The 20,314-nt window shown below is 27.3% G+C and overlaps 1 protein-coding gene across 1 annotated transcript in view; it reads right to left on the minus strand.

The window, feature by feature from the left end:
• Positions 1-20,314, minus strand: part of scrib (scribble) — a 153,393-nt gene that overhangs the window by 11,300 nt on the left and 121,779 nt on the right. Inside the window, exons 35-37 of the mRNA XM_067268835.1 lie at positions 13,307-13,368; positions 13,202-13,227; positions 6,991-7,200 (exon numbers count right to left, since the gene is read on the minus strand). Coding sequence (XP_067124936.1) covers positions 6,991-7,200; positions 13,202-13,227; positions 13,307-13,368 — 298 coding nt within the window. The remainder of the gene's footprint in view (positions 1-6,990; positions 7,201-13,201; positions 13,228-13,306; positions 13,369-20,314) is intronic.

The raw sequence follows: 20,314 nt of genomic DNA on the forward strand, positions 1-20,314 counted from the left end.
TGGGTTTGGGCATATTGCCCATGACTGTAGGGCCATGGCCCAAACCTTGTAGCTAACCAATTTACACTTCTTGTGGGAGTGATCCCACAAGAAGTGTAAATTGATGCTGTTCAAATGCAGAAACTGTTGCAAAGTCAAGAAGTTTGGTTTGCAACTGAAGACAGACCACTCCTCTCTGAGTGCCAGCTGCCCCTCTTGCTTGAGGGAACTGCCATGGTTAGGTCTCATACTGACTACAACCTGTAATGGACTTAATAAAAATAATTTCAACCATACATAACTACCAACAAACCAGCATTTAATCAAATGAAAAACAAATGTTTTCTTCCATTTTTAAGTCATCCTCAGGTTTACACCATGTAGAACTAATAGAATGCATGTTTACGTAGTTACATATGGTTGAAATTATTTTTATTGCTTTATACAAGTAGTTTCATAGAGATTTTAATGGACTGAAGATAGTCAAAACAAAAAGGAATTGATGGAACACTGAAATGTAGGTCTTTGACCTACATTTCAGTGCTCCATTAATTCCTGAGCTTAAGGTCTTTGATTTTAAGCTCAGAAATTAACCTGTCCTGTGTTATTCCTGACAATTCTCGGGGTCATGACCTCTGACCTTGAGCATTTGACCTGAGATATCTTGTTACAGTATTGATATATTTTTGGAACTAATGTTGCAGTCATTATAATTTTTATATTAAAACTAACTTCCAAAATATATTAATAAATATAAAAACATAAAAAATTATATCTATTTTGTTTGAAAAATAAACAAATAATTTCAGACGATACAATAGCCACAATTATTTTTTAAAACACGTAAAATTTTCATTAGGCTTAACATCAACAAAAATTCAACACTGGCCACAAGCAATGGAGAAAAATTTCAACACGGGATAGGTTAAACCAGGCTGGGCTACATTTAAGCCCCTCTGTTTGTTCAAAGTAAAGTGGGGACCTTCAGGACCCTACCAGTATTACAAGACCAATGCAGATAAGACTAGCTAATGGCTAAAGGTGGGTTATACCTACCCTGGCTCGAAACAGAAGAGCAATGCTCATGAAACTTAAAGGATTCGATGGAACACATGCAATGAGATCCAATGACCTATAGCTCATCAGCATTATGCTGGGTGGGCCCCCTCAAATTGGGGAAGGTGGGCCCTGAAGTCCAAGAAGTTAAGCATCACTCAGTTTTTGGCTGAGTGCATATAAAACAGCTTTCAGCTGTGCAAAACTGTATATAAGCATTAGAGAGTTGGACTCAAGAGCAAGGAAAGCAAGGATGGCTGATCCCCATTTGGTTGTACTGCCAGAGCCTGAGCATTTTTCTGTCTGACTTTATCATTGAGATGCCTCAGTGACTACTGGGTGCCCAGCTACCAATGACTAAGATACAGTCTCTTTGTACTCAATGCCATTTGGAGAGCAAGGTCAATGACAGAGTTATGATATGAGGTACCTCACCCATGGCATACCCTTTTTTCTCTTGTCTCAAAATACTGTGGGTTTCAGAATTGTAAGATTGGGCTACAAGTAGCAGATTAAGATATTTATAAGGTTCTAGGCTACTAGATTTTGGCAATATTCGAGAAATTCTACTTAGCTTTTATAAAAAGTAATCTGGCAACTTATGATGTGTTCACTGGACATGTGCTGTTTACCTGTAGTTTGCTATTTTTTTTAATTAATAATAATATAAATATTCTGTATATTAGCCGTATTTTATTTGCTTGATAAATTATATTGATTTTGTGGCATTTGCCATATTGTACAGACACATGTAAATCTTGAATAATTTGAAACTCGATAATTCAAAGTTGCAATTATTTCATCCCTTGAATTTCAAATTAATGAGGATTTCCTGTATTATGAATATATGTTGAAAATATACATGACTTTGCTATTATACTTATTTATATCAATGAATTTAATCTTTAAATTTTTCAACTTGGGAATTAAGTTGATTATAAAGTAGCTCAATATTTTGTTATTACCATATTTTATGCCATATAAGACAATTTGGCATATATGATGCACACTCATTTCAGCACAGAATATTTAGGTAAAAGTATTTAGTATATTTATGATATTGGCCAAAAATGTTTTTACTCTATTCAGGTTTAGAAAAGTAAGATTAAAATACATACTTTTACTTATCATGGAAAAAGAGGAGTTTAATTGAAGTAATTTACAATTAAAATTTACCATTAAAATATTCTACATTAATATGTGCAAAAGTTGCTTAGCTACAGCAAAATAATATAAAAAGCAAGCTATGTGTATTTTACATTGAATATAAAGCAGAAGCATAGCAGAAGTCCTTTGCAATTAAAATATCAGGTAATCATGAATATTGAGTCATGCAATTTGGGAAATTCGTTAGCCTATGGAAGATTGCAACTTTGCATATAAAATGCAAGTGACTTTTTGAGCCTTTGTTTTAGACAAAAGTTGTACCTTATTTGCATATAAAATATGGTACTTTGATCAGGGGATCTTTTAATCAGTACTTTTAATAATCTTTGATTCAAAGTTCAATGTTAAAAAAGCAAAATGACTAATTATGGAATTGATATATATATATATATATATATATATATTATATATATATTATATATATATATATATATATATATATATATATTATATATATATATATTATATATATATATATATATATATATATATATATATATATATATCAATATAATTCAATACCTCACCATATAGTGTATGAAACCTTTTACAGAAACAATTTTATTTTAAATCATTGTAATGAGAATTGATTTACAATGACACAAGAAATGTAGATATAACATAACAGTAAATTCTAGACTAATTAAAAATGAATAATTTATCTACCTGAACTGATTAATTACAATTTAAATTATATTAAAAATTAAATTAATTAGCCCAATAACTACAGCTATAATAAATCACACCAGGGTTGACTGAGGTATAATTAAAAGATGAAATTTTTACAAAATAAAAGCCATTTTGTCCTGATCAGATTTTACAAATACACAAAAATATAGCCATTATGATTTTAATGTTGTATACAAATGCAATTTCACATTATATAACCTTAAGAAAAGATAAACCACAAGACCAAACTACTATTCCAGGAGTGTACAATATGAAGAACTAAGCAGAGAAATAGAAATATCATATATAGCAAGAACACTTATGTCACCTTTGGTTTCTTTTATCCTATTCATAACATGAAAAGCAATGAACACAGCATTACCAAGATTCCCAACAATGCAAGAGAATGAAATATATTGAAACCAAGCAAATTGATAAGGAAGCCAGAAATCCTATATTAGCATATAATATAGAAATGGAAATATACAAACAATCCACAAAGGATGTCTTAACAAATAAGACCAGGAATCTAGCAAATGCACAAAGCAGCAAATGCTATATAAGTAAACAACAGTAGCATGATTTTACAAGTAGTTAATGTTTACTTATATTTAAAAATGTCTAAAGTAAATTTTTAAACATGTTCTTATGGGGATGTGCAAACAATTTACACAATAATTTTAATATCCTAAGTACACATTAACTAGTTTAAAAATGTGCATTTATTTCAATTTTGAATTTTAAACTTGTTACTAAATTCATTTGATAACTATTATGCATTATAATTTTATAATAGTGAACATCCTTAGGTTTTAAGGATGATACTTTAAAAAAGTTGAAAGTATCTTTTTTTTACAGAAAACAAATGCTGGAAAACTAAAGATGGATATTTTTTAAGCTAAAATTGTAAATGATGATACTTAAAAAGTATAAATCATATTGAGTATCTGCAGTAATTCATCAAAATACTACAAAGATGGTATCAAAACACTTTGGTTTGAAAATCAAACTGAAGGGTCCCCATAACTTTTATACTGTTGCAAAGAGTACTTAGTATAGATTTGCAAAAGATTTTTGTCTGCTTCTGTTTATTATTGAAAACAGAAGCAGTTTTTGAAAAAATGACAGATTTTTTTTCAAAAACTGGAGAATATTTATTCACTTGATTAAACTTACATATTGTAATAATAATGCTTGTGCTTTTTACATACATTAAAACTGAACAAAGTGAAAATTCTTAATCCTCCCTTGATACATTTGCCAATCTGCATATTTCTTTAATTCAAATTATTGAGATTGTACTGTATCATTTTATAAATAGTAAAAATAGTATGTAAAAAATAATTTTTATTTATTAATAATGTGATCAGCAATGATTAGGAAAAAACATATTATTAAACTATATCACATGCATTACTAACAATTTATATGCTTTTAGTACAATTAAAAAAATAAAAAGTTTTTAAAGATTTACTTATATCTTCACAATGCTGTACATTTCTGTTAAGAAATATCAATATTTCAAATTGTAAGGCCTGAGTGGTGCCATACTTTCATTCATATATTAACCTCTTGGCGCGGACTTTTTTTAGAACCTTATATTAAAAGCAATAAAAAATATTTAAAACTGAAAAAAAACGAAAGAAATGTGTTAATTTTGAAGAAAAAGCTTCAAAGTACAATTTCCTTTTTCTCGCCTTAGTGCGAAACTTGACACCGATGAGTCATTGTTTACACAGCTGGATGACCTTGAGAACAGCTGGTGTCGTGTTTCGCGGAACATTCTCATGAAACTCTCGGGAGGAGAAGGGTAAAAAGTAGGGTGAATACTAGATGGCGGTATATTTCGAAACTTTTTTTTTAATTACGATTTTAATTGAAATTTCCGACCCCCCGACCTAATTAAACGTAATTATAAAAAATCTATTAATTAAAAAAATTAAAAAACTATTGGATATTGTTTTTGACATCAGAAAATAGCTTTAAATAACTTTACCGAAGAAAAATCGGCACGCTAGAACTTTAGAAAGATGAATGAAGTTCCATAAAAAAATCCCATAAAAAAACAATTAAGCGTTAATCGCGCGTCATTAAAGGTTAATTAAAATCGCAATAAAATTTTTTCGCGCGGGTAAAAATTTTTCAAAAAATTTTAAGACAGAAAACATTTGAAAAATCAAAAAAAAATTTTTTTTCGGGGCCCAAAGTACCGTTTGTTTTGCAACGCTTCGTAACTTGCCCGAGTTAACTCGGGTCCGGGCGTTAAGTTAAATATACTGTCTCTAAATACAATGAAAGATTACTGGAGTTCATTTTAAGTATTGATGGAAACAAAAAAAAAGAAAAATCATATAATAGCAAAATATGAAAAACTAGAGTATACCACTTTTATACTACAATATCTCAACTGAAAAAAATAGTTGGTAAAATTATTAGTATATGCAGCAATGTTCCATCTTTTGATTTAAATGAAGCCTGGACAGTTAATTATTTAATTTTTCTGTAATAAATGGATTCTGCAAGTCATAAATTCATACTCACATTTTACAACCCAAATATTGTAGATAAAGATTAATCATTGCTTTCATAACAATCATTTTCTTAAGAAACAAGTATATTTTATATACAAAATAACCATATCCATAAAAAATATTATTATTAACAACAACAATTTATTAAATCTAAATTTTAATTATTAATACTATAAATAAAAAGACACAGTGGAAGTTATAATCATGCAATTTTCTACATAAATAACTAATTCAACAGATTTTAATGTGATCAAAGATTATAATATACTGCTTTAAAATTAAAAAGGATTCTTCAAGTTCTGTTATATACATAAAAATATATAAAATGTGTATAAACTATTTAATTATATTTTCTGAATCAGAATTATTTTTGGTTGCAGAATGACTTAAAATTATACAAACTGAAATATATAGCAATTACTATTTGAAAATATTTGGCTTTATATGACATGAGATTTCTAACAGAAGCAGGGCTATCAGAGAAGGAACAAGAGACGTGTCAGGAAACTCATAATGCCAGAAGATTTACGGTATAGGTCCATAGTGAGGAGAATGCTAAGGGAACAAAAAGTGCTAATATGGATTAATTAAATTTGAATTTGATGCTATTAGCACAGTTAATGTAAAGATCTCACTTTAAGTGAAAAAATCATTTAGGTGCATTAAAGTGGTGAGAGGTGAACTCTACATGTCCATTTACTCCAAACTTAACATAAATGTGTGAGAAACTTGCATGTTTATATTAAGTCTGGAGTAAACTTACTTATAGTCAGTCAGGGGACCATAATTCTTATGGATGACCTGAATAGACACAATACTTAGGAAATCTAAGGTTTCATAGTAATAACTTAAAAAACCAATTTAACTGGTGAATTCAATAAGTAAAATCAACAGAAGTTCTTTAAGAAATAATAATTTTTTTTAATGAATCAGGAATGTTCTGTATTTATTTACAATTTATTCTCATATTTTATTTTGATTTTTGTTTTTCTTTACAAAATTTGATAATTATTTTGTGGAATTAAACTTTGTAATGATTTTTATTCTGTAATAAGTTAAGACCAGTACTGTATTTTTATACTAAAAACATAAATGAATAAAATACTTTTCGTTTAATGTGGATTTATTTATATTCAAGTTTATACAGTTTTAGAATTAAACTTTTTTATTATTGAAAATTATTTGTTTTGATTTTGAAGTACATCTAAATTCTTGAGATTTATTCCAAATCTAAAATTTATTATTTAATTTTGTCTTTATTTTTTCAATATTTTTAAAAAAGTGAAAAAATAAAAGTAATTCTACTTTGATCACATTAAATCCTTTATTATTGCACAGGAAGGAACTGCTCTAAAGTAAGTTACAAATTTGATAACAACAAACTCACATACAATTCAAAACATGCAAATAAATATTAATTGTGCTATGATATAAACTGAAGTTTAAATATAATATTGTACATGTGTTATATTTTTAAGATTTTACTAAACTGTTAGTGCTATCAGTTGCTAACATGCAGCAAGAAAGAAAACCTATCTAAAAGGAAAATATTAAAATTAAAAACAGGATAACAGCAATTTGCTGTTACCTCTTTTTCGATAATTTTCTCAATATATTCTAAAGTTCGAAGCTTAGTTTCACCAGTTTTTTCATCAATATATTGTTCGGTCTTGCGTGTTACTTTTTCATCAATAACATGTTCTCTCTCCACAACAGAAGTATCACCAATGTGTGAAGTTATCACTAGTCGAGGAAAGTCATTGGAACACGGTTTCAAAATAAGTTCTCTTCCCAAATTCTATGATAATTAAGATTCCCATTATATTAATATCTTATGCAATGATTCATTTAAATATTTTACATTAAAGCACTGTGTATATATAAAGTTTAATCTTCAATATTGAAAAAATATAGTAATACATCTAGAATATATATTAAAAATCACAAGTAATTGAAAGTATACTTAATAAATTTCTCATTAATAACATGCCAACAGTCAGTTAAGATAAAAATGTTACCATAAAAGTAAATAAATCCCAAAGTTATAGCAAAATTGAGAATCCAACTGTTTTATTGAAGTTATCAAACTAAAAAAAATCTGAGAAACTAGGGAAAAAAAACATGAAAAAGCATTTACTAGTCTACATCTTTTCTTAATGCTTTTCTGATCAAAGATGATATGGAATGATGCCAAATTATATTAGAGAAAAAAACTTTAGATCACTGGAATCTCTACAGATTTTATGGAAAGTATCAGAAAGAGATTAGGGATGAATCTCCATCTTTCTTACTAATAAACTCCTGTAAATGACCAAGCATTAAGATGAATATTAGAAATGGATCTGTCTCTTCATAATGAGTATTTTTTGCAATAACAATTTCTTTTATCTTTTATTTTTATAATGTATCATAAAAGAAGTGTTACCATTTTGTTTTTAAACACTTTTTAAATGAAAAGCTTTATCAATAGTTTATCCAATCCTTCCAATTATATATAGAATACTACACGACTACCAGACAAAAAATGCTTTTATGACACCCTGTATATGGGATGTTTATCAATAACAAATTTTCTTAATATATATATATAATAAAGAATAAAAGGTGAAGGAATTGATAAAGATATAATTTTTAACCTCTCTGTTTTAATTTTTATCTCAATTTGTCTTTTTATATTATTAATACAGGTATCCCTCATATAAAATGGTAGTTACATTCCAAAAAGCGTCATAGTACTCAAATCCGTGTTATACAAAACAAAGGACTAATGAAAAACGTAGGGTTATGTTCCAGAAGTTAGTAACAAAAAAGAATAGTATATTTTGCTAAGAGAAATATGTTTATTAAAGTAATCAATAATTTATTTCCAATCACAATTAAAAGTACTATATCACACATTAATATTAATTTTAGTTAAACAAGGGCATTTTGTTTTTACAAAGTAGCATCATCATCTCAGCTTTTTTGTTGATCTTGATCAGAAGTATCAAGCAACATTTTTATCATAAAAAAAAACTTTTTATGGATGACAAAATAAAAACATGTTATTAATTGAAAATTTGTTCTAGTGGGTCGCATTTGCTTGGTTAAGTACTGAGCGACATTTTTCCAGAATTTGTGTTTGAATACCGAATTGTTTGAGTATCAAGATATTGCCGTATCATTTTACAAATGATTGCTTATCTACAGTTAAAAAAAAGTTTAATAACACTTATCTAAAAATATTTAATAAATACAAATATTAAAGTTTATTTAATCTATAAAAACAAAAAACATTGGGTCATAAAGGCTAAAATCTGAAAGCAATAACAACAGCACCCAGTTGATAGGAAGGCTAGGACAATGTAGAAAAGATTCTACCACCAGTTTTCATTAAAGTAAATCGATAAAAGGCACAAAACAAATTGAATATTTCAATATTCTAAAATCCATTTTCATGGATGACAAAATTTTGAATGGGAAAATTTGAGATGACACTGTTCTTACTTGAAAAAAAAATATTGAATAACAAAGTTTACACTTAAAAATTGTAAAATTTTGTACAGAGGATTTCCAAAAGTGTGTTGTAAGAGGAATACCTGTATTTATTTTCTGTTATACAATAATCAAAATAATCAAATGTTGTGTAAGACTGTGTGATCAATAATTAATTTTATAGATATTACATAATATCTATGTAATTAATTAACCATGTTATAACATAGTAGATAATTTGGTCTTATCATTTGATTATTAGTATAATTAGGGTTGGTTATACTGTAGAACAAAATACATATAGAAAATTATTCTAGTGTGCTACTGTGACAATGTCATTAGAGTGCAATAAGATTTGTTTGCTGATTACATCTTTATATGATATTTTAAAATTTCTAAATTTTTAATGATTTTACCGAAAAGATTCAAAGTCTCGAACTAAAGACTATTCTCATACTTGAAAACGTTAACAAAATGTCATACAGCTTACATATTTATTTTTTAGTTTTATAAAACCAATAAAGCACTTGGACTCTCAAAATTCTAGCACCAATGTAGAAATAACAAAAAAATACTATGAATTCAATTAAGATAAATTTGTTTCAATTTAAGCACAATTTTATATATTACTTTAATTCTCTTAACCTTATGGTAAGGTTAAATAAAGGATAAAATATCTATGGAGTTTTAAAAATTTTAATATATATATATATATATATATACTGTACATTTAAATTTTTAAGCCAATTTTTTCATCAAAAGAAAAACTGAACAGAATATATTTAATAAGACACATTAAATTTTAATATTTGGTATAGACAAATAAATAAATGAACATTGAAACAATTCTAATGTAAATGTATAATCTTTATATTCAGTTTAATTACTTGGTTTCATAAGGCAGATAATCAGAATTTTCATATTTCGAGTGGTTCAATACACACTTTCATGATAAACTTGATTAAAATTAAATAAGGAGATTTAGGACTATCATTAAAGTTAAAAAACTTTTTACTCTGATAATTTTTATATTTTCAATATTATTGATGAATACTTCTTTTAATGCAAAAAAATTGAAATACAACTGTTTATGCTGACTTGTTAGTTGTATGCATTTGAGGTAGCAGGTTGATATTATATAGTACAAGAAAATTTATTCAAAATCATTTGAAAGTGTTTCCAGACAAAAAAAAATTAATTTCTCTCTGTATATAGTACAAATAAACAATAGAGTTTACATTTAAACAAGAAGTTGATTTATATGGCAGGTTTAGAGAGATTTTTTCAGACTTAAAAAGTTAACTTCCATGCCAGCATAAGCAATAATATTTATAAAATAACCGAAATATACACTTCAAATTCCAAAATCTTGATCATCACATCTGATAAGACAGTAATGTATTATATTCAGTTTTCAAAATATTAAGGAAATCTTGATATTTCTTTTTACAGTAATCACTTTTTTAGAAGTATAGCTTTGTAATTGCTCACATCATTCATTTTATATTCATATTAAAAAAGATGCTTGAAGAATAAATATTTCAAACACAAATTTGTGCTAAACGTATTTGTTCAGTAATTTATAATGTATTTTAAGATAACAACTTTATTTAAAATGCTTTTATAAATTTTAACTTTCTAATATATAAATTCATAAATAATAAAATAAAATAAATGTTTTGAATAAAACTTCAGTTTTATGAACAAAGTTAACTATTTAATAAAAATATATATATGACTTGCTGTAAACAAGCTGTATAAAACATTCATAGGTCATTCTCAAAAATATGTAATTGTCATATAGTTATTAAATCAGTTTTTCATTTAAAATATTAATTATATATTTATATTAAATAAATAAATATACATACATAATTTTCAAAAAAGAAAATAATTAAATTATTTTGTATAACAAGTTATATTTTGGATACTTGGAATCATTAATTCCAAAAATGGCATTCTCTAAAAGTATACAAAAGACATTAATGTATTAGGTGAAAAGGAATATGTCGTGGAATCTTAATATAAAATTTATTGTAAAAAATTATATCCTAGTTTTTAAATATAAATGGCTATTTTCAGAGTTACATTTAGTATGTTGCTTAATTAGATAAAACACAATAAAAGAAGATATATGGTAATATCTGTTAGCTACATGTACAAAATATTTAAATTCTTTAATATAAGAACAAATATTAAAGTTAAAGCCATACTAAAGGTTTGATTATTTTAGGCCAACACAAAGCAACCACATTACGTGAGCAGAAGTTCCAAACCCTGAAGACCATATACTGTTTGAAATTGTCACTAAGAATATGATTCATAAATTATGTGATACCTTCCTTAATTAACATATTATTATATAAACAAACATTGCATGATAAACTTAAATAATCACAAAGTGTCAAGGGGATGAAATCTAGATGTCCATGTTTTGCAATAACCTATATTTTCTGCAGGATCTTAGAGAGTATCTGATTAATCTGGACCAAATTTTTTAAAAGGGTTTAGAAATATATAGGGAAGACAGATGGACAGACAACAGATATTCTATTATATATATATATATATATATATAGTAAAACCCCACTTAATGCTGTCTCGATATAATGTAGTCTGCTTGAAGCCTAAAAAAAGCTTATGATTTACGTTGATTCAAATTATTGTGGCATTTCGTTGATTTGTATATAATACAATTATTTACAAACACCAATCAATTATTTACAAACACCAGTAAAAGGTGGCAATTCGTCGTAGTGCTGTACTTTTCTTAAATCTATGTTTTTTTTTTTTCTTGGTGTAATTTTGGAAAAAATATAACATCATGCATGCCATAGGAAATATAGACTTTGTGCATACATTTATCAGTTAATTCTTGCAAGCAGAGTGTGGAAGACGTTATGGCTAAAGGTATCCAAGAGCAATAGGCTCTTCTCTCAACGAGAAGAGCCTATTGCTATATCGTTAAGTTGACCAAATTGTCATTGTCAACCTAATCAATACAGCATGACTAGGAGATGTAGATGAGCAGGATATTGAAGAGTTACAGCAGGTTTCTGGTGAAAGTCTTACCAACGATGACCTACAAGAACTAGAAAAACAAGGGATTTGTGTAAAACTGAAAAATAGTGATTCTGAAAACAAAGAACCCAAAGACCTTGCTACAGATTTCCTCAGTAAAAGTTTGATAATGATAATTGAAACTGTTGATCAAACTGCAGTGAATGATCCAGATTTTGAAAGGAGTGCAAAAGCAAAATGAGGTGTTTTGGATGCAATCTTCAACTACCAATATTTGCTTAAGGAAAAGAAATTACATGACTTTATTGCAAAAAACAAGAATTTCAGAAAAGCCAGGACCTTCATCACAAAAAATGAACTTTACATTTCTATGTGTATATGTTTGTTATTTAACATAAGTTATTTTTTATATCAATTTGCATAATAATATGATGATTCTCATCAGTGATTCTCAACCTTTTTTCCACCATAACAGTGATTTTTAAATGCAGTTGGTTATTTAGGTCGTGTTTTCTAAATGCCTTGGTAACTACCGGCAGTTACTGGTAACACAGGTTACAATTTCCAAACGCACCCTAGGAAGTTAAAATAGAACTGATTGAACTACTTGTCTGAAGTCACTTATGTATGGGTATTCATAGTGGCGGCACAATTCAAAAATCTTGCAGCATGGTGGTTGAGAATCACTGATATACAGTACATTATAAAGTCAAAATTTTTATGCATTAATTTTACATAAAAACTTTATAAACTCTATTTAACATACATTTTATAAAATATAACTTTATATAAATTTCTGTTTAGTAAAAAAAATTTCCTTTATGTTTTTACAGATGGACATTTTTGGAATTACATGATTCAAGTATCTATATACAGTATGTAGGGTTCAGTTTTAAAGTAAACCAAGTTCAAATTAAAATTGCTCTTATTATCTATTTTGTATTTAAGTTATTTCTAATTTTTGTACAGTTTTTGTCTGGAAAAATGATGCATTAAAAACTGTCAAGTACACTTAGTATCCATTATTTATTTTGAATTAGTTTTAAGATAAATTAAAATAATTTTTAAATAACTCACTATCTATAAACAAGTTTGTGTGGAATGGTTCACTTTAGAAATGAATCTGCAATATAACTATATATATATAAAAAATTATATATGACTGATTTGATTTTCAATAATAATCAATATATATATATATACTTATTAGTATTCAAAATTATATAATTCATTTTTTTTATAAAACACAAACAATTTTTACGGCTGCTTTTATTATATTTAATTCCTACTATTAAAAAACTTACCATATTTTCATTTGTGTGATTTCCTGCTATAAGAAAAGAAAAAAGAAAAATAAATATGAAATGAAATTGTCATTAAATATTCAATAACAACTGTTTTCTACTTACCACTGTAATTTTTATTTGTATCAGATATGCAACTCATTTTAAATTCATCAAATGTTGATGTACTAGATTTATCAAATAACAAAAATATTATAAGCACACTTTATTATTATTTTTATCAGAATCTACCACATTAGCAACTATTAATAATTTATTTAACTTATGTGTAATAATATACTTTTTACCCATTTGAGTTTATCATATCGGAATATTATAATATCCGCAATATATTCATTCAAGTTATTGTACTTACTAACGTGTAGAACAAACTTGTATTCATTCATTGTTCTTTCTCTAATGATTGTCTCCTGACAAACATAAAATATTGTCACGATGATTAATTGCACTAATATTTTGCAATGGACAAGGAGACAAAATTATTTGAGAAGGCATGATTATGAAGCAAAAATAGATCAATTGAAAGGAAAAAAGTACAGGAGGAGGTTGGAAAAGAAACTTGCTCCAAAAATGACAGTAAACTTGTCATGAATTTGTATTTTGAATCAGGGTTTTGAACTAAATCAAAAACTTGTTTTTAATCAAACCAAACTGAATTAATTATTTCTTACTTTGTAATTTTTAATTAAATTGTTTAAAATTTGTAATAGTTTCTGATAAAATGATTCATATTATTACTCTCTTGTATTAACAATGACAACTTAAAGACAATATTCTATACCTACAAGAGTTCCCTAACTTAGATAAAATTTGTGAAACTGATCTTTATATAAGTTGGGATTTGTTTCTTGATAAAATATTTGAAAATATGAAGTACTGTACATTTAGAAAAAAATAAGAAAAATTGGATTATAAAAATGAAAAATATTTTAAATTATACTGACAATTATATGCAATATTATATGATATAAACATGCAAAAAAATATTCCTAACTGGTTAATTATCTTACAGTACTAGGGGTGGATTAAGGTACAAGGTGCAGTTTTTACTCCTTTCTGAAGGACTTTTTCTTAGTAAAGCAAGTAGTTAAAAATTTTGTAAAGCATATTGTTTCCTTTCTGCACACCCCAGTTAAAGATTTCTGGATCCACTTTTGGACAGAACCTGTGAGGAATTGAACCCAAATGTTATTTTCTGAGGTGATTGTATTTTCTTTCAGTTCTTTTCTTATTTTGGGAAGTTTGTTTTTTTAAGAGAGTGAAAAACCGACACACTTTTTTTAAAAACTGATAGCTGTCCTGTGCTTATTGATGCTCATGTCAGTAGGTCCCAGTTTTAACTGGGACCTACTGACATGAGCATCATATATGATTTAATAAATTAAAAGTGACCATTAAATTGTAACATTACTGGGTAATTTAGTGAAATTAATATCAGGAATATATTTTGTCAAATATTCTATGGGGAAAATTATTGGTAAGAGAGAATTATAAAACAATTATAGCAAATATGTAGATGAGCAAAAAACAATTCTTAGCAAATAAGTAGATGAGCAAAAAACAATTCTTAGCAAATAAGTATGTAGATGAACAAACTGTGATGTCACATATGGTGCTAAAAGACTACAAAAGTAGAGCTAAAGAGTAATTATAATACTTAATAGTATAGCATTTGTCTTTCATGCTGACAATGTTGTAAGATTTCTAAAATTGTTTTTTCCATTAAAAACTTTTTAGAAATTTATTTTTTAAATTGGAGTGGCATTTTATTTAAGGACACAAACACATTATTATATGTATGTACACAGCTCAAATGTAATTTTTCAAATATCTTTCTTTGTCAGGTTAAGGTTTTGGAATATAATTGTGAATTATTTTTGTGCCATAAGCAAAGAGCCCTTTTATAGCTATTGTAAATATAATACCCTACAGTAACTATCTGGCACAAATAATCATTTTATAAATATCGATCTGTTTCTTATATATATCTTAGATTTCTTGAAAAATTTAAACTCAATTGTAACTTTTTATGAATTTCATAAAAATAAATTTCTCATTTTTTTGAGATAGTATATAATTAGGTAGATCAAAAAAAAGTAAACACATTAACCACTGGATAAAATTTTTTTTTACCAGGATAAGATTTTCTGTACATTTTACCCCTATATGATGAAACCATATAGAGGTAAAATGTAGTGATGTAACGAATAGTATATTTGGCCTCAGCCGAATACTGAATATTCAGCTAGGAGCGTGGCCGAATACCGAATATTCGGCTTGATTAACGCACGTACGAAAATTGGCACACAAACTGCATTATGGCAAGGATCGCGCACTCTGCTCTCTATTCGCCCACTGTCACTACGATTTTTTCTTCCAGTAGGTATAAATTATTTAAATTAATTAATTAAATTATAATTATTAAAGTTAATATGAGATGGAGCCTAACGTCTACCTCTAGTGCCAAATTGGTTTATAATTTATGTAATAGCCGTAAATAGCCCGATATGATTCGGCAGTTGTTGGTATTTAGATGTAAGTTAAAACTTATAAGTTATTTTATTTGCAATTGATCTTTTTAACGCCAAAATTTTGTTTTTACTATGTATTTGTAGACTGAATAGTGCCCTAAGGATATACTTTAGTGGGGACATATGGTCTAGTTTCTGCCCAGATGTGGAACAGTTCAAATATATTATTGGGGTTTTCTATTTGTGAAGTTTTGTGATATTTTGTTGCTATTGTTTTTGTCAATATTTTTAAAATTAACATGATTTCAAATGTTATCTTTTGCATATAATGAAAAATACTCATTCTTTGCTTTATATATAAAATAAATTATATATTAGTTACTCATCTTCTAGAAATAGATAAATAATTCTTTCATTAAATACGATAAGTTTCAATAAAACGTTTTGTAAATTATTTTAAAATATTGTAAAAAATATAAAAATATACGTGAATACGAATATAACATAATTAACTAAACAATAACATTGATGCCCGATACATTCTAACCTACACGCCATCAATGCCATAAGATATTGGGCTAGATAAAGGCTATAATATTATTTAATTACGAAATAATTTAATACTAGAGTTAGATGCTATTTCTTATTAACTTTAATAATTACAGTTTAATTTTCAGCATTAATAAAAGTTACCAAAATGATTAATTTACTGTGTTTTTGTTATTTCTTAGTCCTGTTTTTAGGTATTCGGTATTCGGCCGAATAGTGATTTAAATATTCAGTATTTGGCCAAATAGTGAAAAATAGGCCGAATAGGCCGAATACCGGGTAGTAACCGAATATTCGTTACATCACTAGTAAAATGTACATAAATAACAAACTTCAAAAGCAATTGTAACAAAGTGCTTTACAATTAAACAAGCAGAAGAGTCTGAAGAAGTTGAAAGTTACAGCAATATCCAACAGGTTTCAAGCAATGAAGACATCTAGCCATTGGCAAATAAAGAATATTGGCAAAATGTTATTTTGGAAGATGATAGTGAAGATGACTAAAATTTATTTTGTGTGTGCAATGAAAGATTTGCAAAATGAAGAATTGTATGTAACAAATTTAACAATTTTGTTTTTATTTTGTAATTCATGTTTTTTTTAAATAAAATTTTCTGAATTAAAAAAATTTTTTCTTGATGCATTAAATTATATATAAATAGTTACATTATACAAGATTCACATAATTATCACGTTATAAAAATTGCATTACGTTCCACAAAAATGTCATATTATACAAGGGTTACCTTAAATTTTAAAAATGATGTATTCTAAACAAAGAATGCATGATCTATATGAGAAAATTACTTAAGACAATCTTTTCTTCTTTTTAAATATTAAGATTCATAGAATTTACATTATCAATTTAACCTTCCATTTCAATAACTGAAGATGGATTCAAGAGAGCCATAAAAAATTTTGAAAAATAATTATTTTTTGATTGCCTTAAATAAACAGTATACTCATAAGATTTGATAATGGAATTAAATCTGAAAGTGAAAATATTTTTTTAATCATTTAGAAGATTGTGACTTGAGAAACTAAATTGTTAATAGTCAGCATTTAATTTTTTCACAAACATTTTTTGCTAATTTAATTAAGCATCATTGAGTTTTAGCTACATAAACTAATGATGGTTAATTAAATTAGCCAAAAATATTTGTTTGTGCAAAAATTAAATACTAGATATTAGATTTAGCTTCTCAAGTTAATTTCATCCAGTTATCAATCAGTACATTAGTTCAGAAGCTTGTAAAATATCTAATTCTCTTATGACTGCACTTTTAAATACAGTAAGAACTTGCTTAACGTGGGAGATGCGTTCTTAGATGACAAAGTGCTAAACGAAACAGTGTTAAATGAGGTCATGTTAACATAGAGTAAATAGGGATAGGGAAACAAGCGACCAAAAATAAATAAATTTTACTTTAAGTTATTTTTATATTAATTCATATAATAATATATGTTAAATAACACATAAACAAATGCACACAGAAATGTAAAGTTCATTTTTTGTGACAAAGGTCTGACTTTTCTAAAAATTCTTGTTGTTTTTTTTTTTTTTGCAACAAGGTTGTGAAGTTTCATTTGTCATTTTTTTCTTTCCTTAAGCAAATGTTGTTAGCAGGAAATCGCATCCAAAATGCCTCATCTTGCTTTAGCACTCCTTTCGAAATCTGGATCATTCACTACAATTTGATCAATGATTTCGGTTATCATTACCAAACTTTTACTGAGGAAATCTGTAGAGAAATTTTTTGGGTTCTTCATTTTCAGAATCTTTATTTTTCAGTTCTACATTAATTCCTTGTTCTGCCAGTTGAAGGACGTCATTGGTAAGGCTCTCACCAGAAACCTGCAGTAATTCCTCAATATCCTGCTCGTCTACATCTCCTAGTCCCACTGTATTGATTAGGTTGAGCAAACTCAACCTAACAATACAGCGATAGGCTCCTCTCGTTGAGAATTCTTGGATATCTTCAGTCATAATTTCTTCCACACTTCATTTGTGCATTTATCAGTTAATCCTTGCCAAGCGAAGCCGATATTGCCTATGGCATCCATGATGTTATATTTTTTCTAAAATTGCACCAAACAAACATAGATTTAAAGAAAGTACACCTTTTTGCCACCTTTTTCTGATTGGTTCATATTCATAAATAATCGTATTATATACAAATCAATGAAATTCTGCAATAATTTAAATTGGCGTAAATTTTGAGCTTTTTTAGGCTTAGAGAAGACCATGTTATATCGAATCAGCGTTAAGTGAGGCAGTGTTAAGCGGGGTCTTACTGTATTTAAACGTTAACATAAGCAAAAGATTCTAATATTTAATCTTATTTGCTTCTGTAGCTTAAAGCAGAAAGTACATCCTTTCAATACAATGTTAAAATATAAAAACTACACAGATTTAGCAGGATTAAATATTGCTTCTAAAGTTTTTGGTGTATTTATATAGACCAAAAATATTAGAAGAAATACTTGATCCTGTGAAATCAGTGTAATTTTCATACTGTAGCGTTATTTTAAGCTGTTAGTGTTCTAGAACCTAAAGATTGACATTTAAACTGGTTCAAAATGTTTGTTCTTTAAAAATTACCATTAGATTGCAATGATTTCTTATTTTGAATTGTTTAATTGTACAATATATTTGTTCTCAATTATTTAATCTTATCTATTTTATAATTGATATATCTTTAAAACAGGAGTTTTTGAATAGAATATGCAGATCTTCCAAATATAGTTTCTTTTTTAAAGAATTTATCAGACTCCATATTTACAAGAATTATTTATTATGTAGAATCAAATACTTATTTTTAATTCAAAAAAAATAATAATTAATAATTAAATATTTTTAACAAGTAATGAAGTTAGGCAATATTCCAATATCGAATTTATCAAAATGTTTACTTATACACAAAACTCAATTTTATTATGTCATTGTTGAAGACTAAATAAAAAAATCAGTTTAATACTTTACTTTGAAACAGTTTATTAAAAGTCAATTTTTATTTTGTAAAACTGAATTATATTTATTTTTACTTATTTTATACTATGCTTATCTTGCATGTATGTAATTTAACAATTTTGTTATGCATTACTTAAAATTTATGATATTACTACATTTTAATGACTATAATTTTATCATAGGAACTATCAGCGCCGGATTAAGCCTCTAGCGGGCCCTACACAAAATTTAAATTAGGGTCCCATTTAAATAAGTTGCTTCTAAACAAATCTTAAATAATGTCACTTAAAATTTTTATTAATAATAGAGAATACAAACACTAATACAATAATAATTTTACAGCAAAAGTGTTTCAGATACAATGAAAAATGTATATACAGTTGTCCCTTGATAATACGACAGGTATGGGACCAAAGGGGTGTCGGATTACTGAAAGTGATTACATATGTGGCATTGTTTTGCTAGCAGTAGCCTACACTATTCCTACTTTTTATGAGTAAAATGCTGCCTAGGTTAATATGGAAATGAAACACCCATTTCGGTTAACTAAAACATGTTTATTAAAAGAAATATGGAAGCCAATAAATGTACACACAGTATGAATAGGCATAAATAATACAGTACGTACAGAACTGCTCACGGAAAACACAAGAAATGTGTGTCATCGTGTAAGAATTGGGTGGGGAGATTCATGCCGCAACATGCTTCTGTGCAAGCAGACATGTAATGGGGACTACAGTGACCTTGATGGGGGGGGTGCGTCAGACTACTGAGCATGTCAGATTACAAAATGTCGAACTATCAAGGGACAACTGTCCTGTAATTTTATCCATTAATCAACCTTTAAAATATTTAAATTTTTTGTTTTTGAATTTTCATTTGAGAAAATTGAACAATATAGCCATTTGAGAGTCTCTCTTTCTTTAGTAAGCATTGTTAAAAACAGCCTTTCGTGTCCTATCGAATTTCTTAAATAATTTTTAACTCGTTTTAAAACAGAGAGAGATTCTGCACTGAAGCCGGGCCCCTCCGAATTACGGGCCCTAGACATTTTTCTAATTTGTCTATTGGTTAATCTAGCCCTGGGAACTATACATAGATGACATCATGTGCATTCTTTGA

This window comes from Centruroides vittatus, unplaced genomic scaffold (assembly GCF_030686945.1).
Source record: "Centruroides vittatus isolate TY-2023 unplaced genomic scaffold, ASM3068694v2 contig_341, whole genome shotgun sequence".
NCBI classification, from domain to species: domain Eukaryota; kingdom Metazoa; phylum Arthropoda; class Arachnida; order Scorpiones; family Buthidae; genus Centruroides; species Centruroides vittatus.